Source organism: Mesitornis unicolor, unplaced genomic scaffold, assembly GCF_000695765.1.
Source record: "Mesitornis unicolor isolate BGI_N332 unplaced genomic scaffold, ASM69576v1 scaffold12847, whole genome shotgun sequence".
In the NCBI taxonomy this organism is placed as follows: Eukaryota; Metazoa; Chordata; class Aves; order Mesitornithiformes; family Mesitornithidae; genus Mesitornis; species Mesitornis unicolor.
The window spans coordinates 7,282-12,475 of NW_010194407.1; the positions used below are offsets into that span (position 1 = coordinate 7,282).

General features: G+C 40.2%; 1 protein-coding gene across 2 annotated transcripts in view; it reads left to right on the forward strand.

The window, feature by feature from the left end:
* NUP35 (nucleoporin 35kDa) overlaps window positions 1-5,194 on the forward strand; it is an 8,031-nt gene that overhangs the window by 162 nt on the left and 2,675 nt on the right. Inside the window, exons 2-7 of one of the 2 annotated variants that reach the window (XM_010187787.1) lie at window positions 896-1,072; window positions 1,781-1,902; window positions 3,555-3,615; window positions 4,229-4,370; window positions 4,741-4,810; window positions 4,898-5,026. In XM_010187787.1, the coding sequence (XP_010186089.1) occupies window positions 896-1,072; window positions 1,781-1,902; window positions 3,555-3,615; window positions 4,229-4,370; window positions 4,741-4,810; window positions 4,898-5,026 (701 nt within the window). The remainder of the gene's footprint in view (window positions 1-895; window positions 1,073-1,780; window positions 1,903-3,554; window positions 3,616-4,228; window positions 4,371-4,740; window positions 4,811-4,897; window positions 5,027-5,194) is intronic. The other variant, XM_010187788.1, reaches the window with a different exon arrangement.

Here is a 5,194-nt window from a genome sequence, read left to right on the forward strand (position 1 = left end):
TCCCCGGAGTGTGCCGATGCCCGGCTCTTACCCCGGCGCTGCCCGTGCCTCTCCGGCCTGGTGAGGGGACTGGGACCGGGGCTTGTCCGCGGTTCCAGGTGAGGGGACGCGTTGGAGGAGTTCCGGATGCTGCCGGGCTGAGTTGGGTGGTGGGAGACCGTGCCAAGCCGAGCCTTTCACTGGGTTGAAGCAGAAGAGGCCGTGTGGTTAGACTTCCGTGATAGAAGATCCGTACCTGAATGTCCCGGTTTAGGGCCAGCCCACCCCTAAACCATGACACTGAAGCACCCCAAAACCTTAGCTCAAGGGTGTGGCGAGGCTGGTTGTGGTGGTGGGGCTGAGTTGGGTGGTGGGAGACCGTGCCAAGCCGAGCCTTTCACTGGGTTGAAGCAGAAGAGGCCGTGTGGTTAGACTTCCGTGATAGAAGATCCGTACCTGAATGTCCCGGTTTAGGGCCAGCCCACCCCTAAACCATGACACTGAAGCACCCCAAAACCTTAGCTCAAGGGTGTGGCGAGGCTGGTTGTGGTGGTGGGTGCTCTGGGTACGTTCCCGTGCTGAGGTGCGGAACCGGCTGGCCGGGGAGGAGAATTCAGCTTGGCATAGTTGCTTTTACATGAGAAGCTCCTTTAAAACCCCACAATTACTCTCCAAACCAGAAATCCATCTGTGATCAAATTAAAGTAATTTAAGAACAAAGTATCAGCGTGGCAGTTCTTCTAGTTGCGAAACATGGAAGACTGTGATAAACTTTGCTTACTTGGAAAATAAATTATTCTAACTGTCATAGTTATTCTACTATATACTGTTTTATGTTTAATAGAATCACTGTTTAAGCAATGCAAGAGGCTAGATCCCTTGGCTTCTTCCATGTTTTAAAATTTTGTTTGCATTAACGCAGGAGCTGAGCCAATGACTCTTGGCTCCCCAACATCTCCAAAACCAGGAGCTAGTGCTCAGTTTCTTCCTGGGTTCTTGATGGGCGATTTACCTGCACCAGTGACTCCGCAACCACGAGCTTTAAGCGGCCCTTCAATTGGCGTAATGGAAATGAGGTCTCCACTGCTTGCAGGTCAGAATTCATTAAATGCTGAAAAATTGTCCCGAAAACAAAATTTTGGTTTATCTTATTGTTCTACATGACTGTTGCAGACTTTGAATTCTTGTAGTTTTATAACTTGCTATAAATGAACTCAACTCATTGAATAAATGGTGAACTCAAGTGTGCTCAATGGAGTTTGACTCAATTCTTAAAATTAGTCTAGTTTAATACATGCTTTAAACATAGCAGTTCTGGTACTGGGAAATGTTGCTTTTACAGGGAGGTTAATATGACCCTCCCCTAATATAAAATCAATTTATACAGCTCTTCACAAGTCAGTTACACATACAGCCATCAATGTTTACTCTTTCTTTAAAACAGAGATGTCTGCTGGCAAGCTAAATGCAGCTTGTGCAGGCTGCTGATTTTTCTGCAATGAATGCTAAAAAATGACTCACAAGTTGTCAGACTAATAAAAACTGGATGGAGAAATATAAAAAATACTCCTTAATTAGTATCTAGGGGTTGTATTTACAGCCTTGGTGTCTGCTGTAATTGGGCTGGAGGAGCAGTGGCTCTTCCTAGCTGTAGATGCTCATCTCTGTCCAACCACCTAAGTAGTCTGATTAGAAAAAGTCCTTACCCATGTTCCTAAAATGGTCTTATTATATGTTTGTTTTCTCTGAGAAGTACGAGTGTGTAGTTAACAGCTTCATTCACTGTTCCTTTTAATTGCAGGAGGGTCTCCCCCACAACCAGTAGTCCCTACGCATAAAGATAAAAGTGGTGCTCCACCAGTTAGAAGCATATATGATGAACTGAGTAGTCCTGGATCAACACCTCTAACCTCAAGAAGACCAGTAAGTGGCTTAGGTACTGGCCTATTCTTCGCAGATGATGTGAGGTAGCTCACTGCTGCAGTGAATTCTTTAACTCAGTTGTATAAACTGCTGTAGCAAAATGACTGGTGAGTCTTCAGATTATGCTGTAGTTTAGCCTGGGTGTTTGGTGTGCTTGTTCCTGTGTAGTTTAAATGCAAGCTGTAGTCGTGGAGCTATCTTCTATTGTTACTGATTTTCAATACTGTAGAGAACAAAAAATGTAAATCATGCCTCTGCTATGCTTTATACATGACAAATGAGAATTTTTTTCAGATTTTCACCTTTTTATAAATTTATTAGGCTGCTGATTGCCAGAAGGATCCAAATAGATGTTATCTTTTCTTTTAGTGGGCACTTACTGAAATAGAAGGAATTTTGTGCTGAGTAAAATATCCAGTCAAAATTTGGGCAGGGAAGTGGGGCTAAATTTGAAAGAGTAACAGTAACATTTCTAGAAGGCCTGCTAGTTACCTCAGCTGAGCAGTCAAGCATTAGTAGGTTCTTTCTCAGTGAATGTGACTCTTTAGATGCAAGGAGACGACCTTTCACTGAATGAGCAGTCTTATTATTGTGTGGTGCCTTCTGAAAAGTTTATGCTGAAAGTTCAAGTTCTCTGTGAAGCACAGAACCCAGTACTGTCTTCAAGGACTGGATATTGAAAAAAAAAAGAGCAGTTATCAGATCACATGTTGTGAAGTCCACAGGCGCTCCAATTTGTTTGATCTTGTATCTAAGAAATGCCATAATTCAGGCTAAAAATACACTGAAATTGTTTTGGATATTGAAATATTTCCATGTTAAAAAGAAAATAAGTACTAGCAGCTAAAACTTGAACTGTGCTTTCTTTAAGTGTAGTTGCACTAAGTAGTTGAGAGGGAAATAAGTCTGATGATGAGGAATACAATTAGGGGTTGTACTCCCATGATTTCTGAGCCCTTCAAACCGTGAAAGTCAGATGCTGGTAACTTAGGATACTGGCATCCTTTCAAATAGGATGCACGTGAATGTGTGAATTACTATACTGCAACAAGTGAGGTGCCTGTTTTGAAAAAGCTAAACTATAAGCTTTCTGAGTATTGATACCTAAAGGTACTTGGTTCCACAAAGCATGTGTGATTGATGTTGGGTAATGGATTTCTTCAGTCCCTATTACCTAAAGCACACCCTAAGCCTAAATAAGCTTTCTTCTTGTATGCTTGTAGCTCGCTCTTGTTAAGATAATGAAATATTGTAGACAGACCTGTTGCTTGTGGTACTTCCCTTCTGTAGTTTTCTCTATACTCCCATACTGTCTGATACCTGCATTTAAGCCTCTGATCAGGAAAGTTAAGTGCGTTCTCTTCTAAGACTTAGTAATCAGCTGGAAATTCCAGAATTTAATAGTTGAAGCCTACTGGATGTCCAGGCTATCTGCTAGGCTGTGTGCTAGAATGTAAAAACATTGTCAAATAACTTTTAATAATCTTATATTAAATATACATGTAAATGTCTGTTCTCACTCTTAAAAGTTAGGAGTAACTTAAGGCAAACAGTTAATATTTTTGCCTGATGCTTAAGTTACCTGCAAATAATCTCTTATCTGAGAAGTGTACCTGTAAGAATGATTTGTTACTCTCTGTATTTTAATGCAGGCCAGCTTTTCTCTAACACAGAGCCCACTGGTTGGAACTATGCCATCAACTCCTGGAACAGGTAGATGTCCTGTCAAAAGATATAATCTACTTTTTGCTGCTTTCCTTAATACACTAAAAGCCATCACTGTTCAAGCTACATCAACTCCTTGCTAATTTGCGAAGGAGTTGCATCTTTATTTACTAGCTTTTCAAAAGGGATGTGGATGTGAATAGGAAATACTTTTCCACTCTGAGACGGACTGACTTTCAATCAGCTTTACTGACTCCTTATTCGAAATTTGTTGTTGAACTGAGCATGGAAATGGTTGTGCTTGAGTGAAGCAGCTGAGATTGATGGGTTGCCTTTTATCTTAATAAGGTTTCTTATCTTGTATATGAACCTGTGGCTTATTGCTAAGCTTAATTGTGCTCTCTTGTTCCTATTTGTCTTCTGTATTAAGCTGCTGGTATTTAGAGGTCAAGGAGAAAGCTATGTTGCTAGTCATGAAACTTACTAGCGTGCTTGCCGTGAAGTTTGGATTGACTGTGTCTGTGTGCACAAATAGATTTCCATCAGACTCATTCATATGCAAGTGAAATGCTCAATACTGAATTTATTCTTTTACTATAGGCTCTTAAGCTTATCTTTCTTGCAAAGTAACTTGTTAAACAATGTCATTTCAATTTAACAGGTTCAAGTATGTTCAGTCCTGCAAGTATTGGGCAGCCTAGGAAGACTACTCTATCTCCTGCTCAACTAGATCCTTTCTATACTCAGGGTGATTCCCTGACTTCAGAAGATCAACTTGATGACACATGGGTAACTGTATTTGGGTAAGATGATTTCCAAAGTATTAGAAAAACCATGGGTGAAGTCTTTGCAACACATGAAAAACAGTATTTGGATGTTGTTCTTGTCTGGCATTCCTAGGTTCTGCAGGAAATACTCCTGTGGTTAAAGCCAGCAAGTTTTAGTGAGACACCTTAACTTAAGCTGTGTTAATATTCTTCAAGTTAGAAATGCAGCATTCTACTGTTGAAGTACATGGTGAAGTAAAAATGCCTAAAGATAATATTCCTCAAGTCACTGCATGAACATACTGGTCTCTTTTGGATTTCTAGAAACTCTTCACTGGGTTGTATTTTAGCACTGGAATTCTAAAGTACTCATTGTAATTTTTTGAGTATTTTTTCTGTCTTTCAGATTTCCTCAAGCATCAGCTTCATATATTCTTCTACAATTTGCTCAGTATGGAAACATACTAAAGCATGTGGTATGTCTTAGTTTGAGACTGATTTCTGTGAACATTCTGACTCATTCTTTAAAAGGCTAAATTTGATTTTCACTTAATCTCATACAGATGTCCAACACAGGAAACTGGATGCATATTCGATACCAGTCTAAGCTTCAAGCCCGGAAAGCCTTAAGCAAAGACGGAAGAATTTTTGGGGAATCTATCATGATTGGTGTCAAGCCATGTATAGATAAAGTAAGTTAACAGCTGCTTGTATATAAACATAAGGCACTCTGCTTTTGGGCCTCCTTTTCCTTTGTCTTTAATTTTTTCTTCTTTGAATTGCAAAGTGTAGGTAGGTCAGTTATGTAGGTACAATCAATACCTTACGTGAGTTTTTCTTAAGCATTTGACAAAATTTCC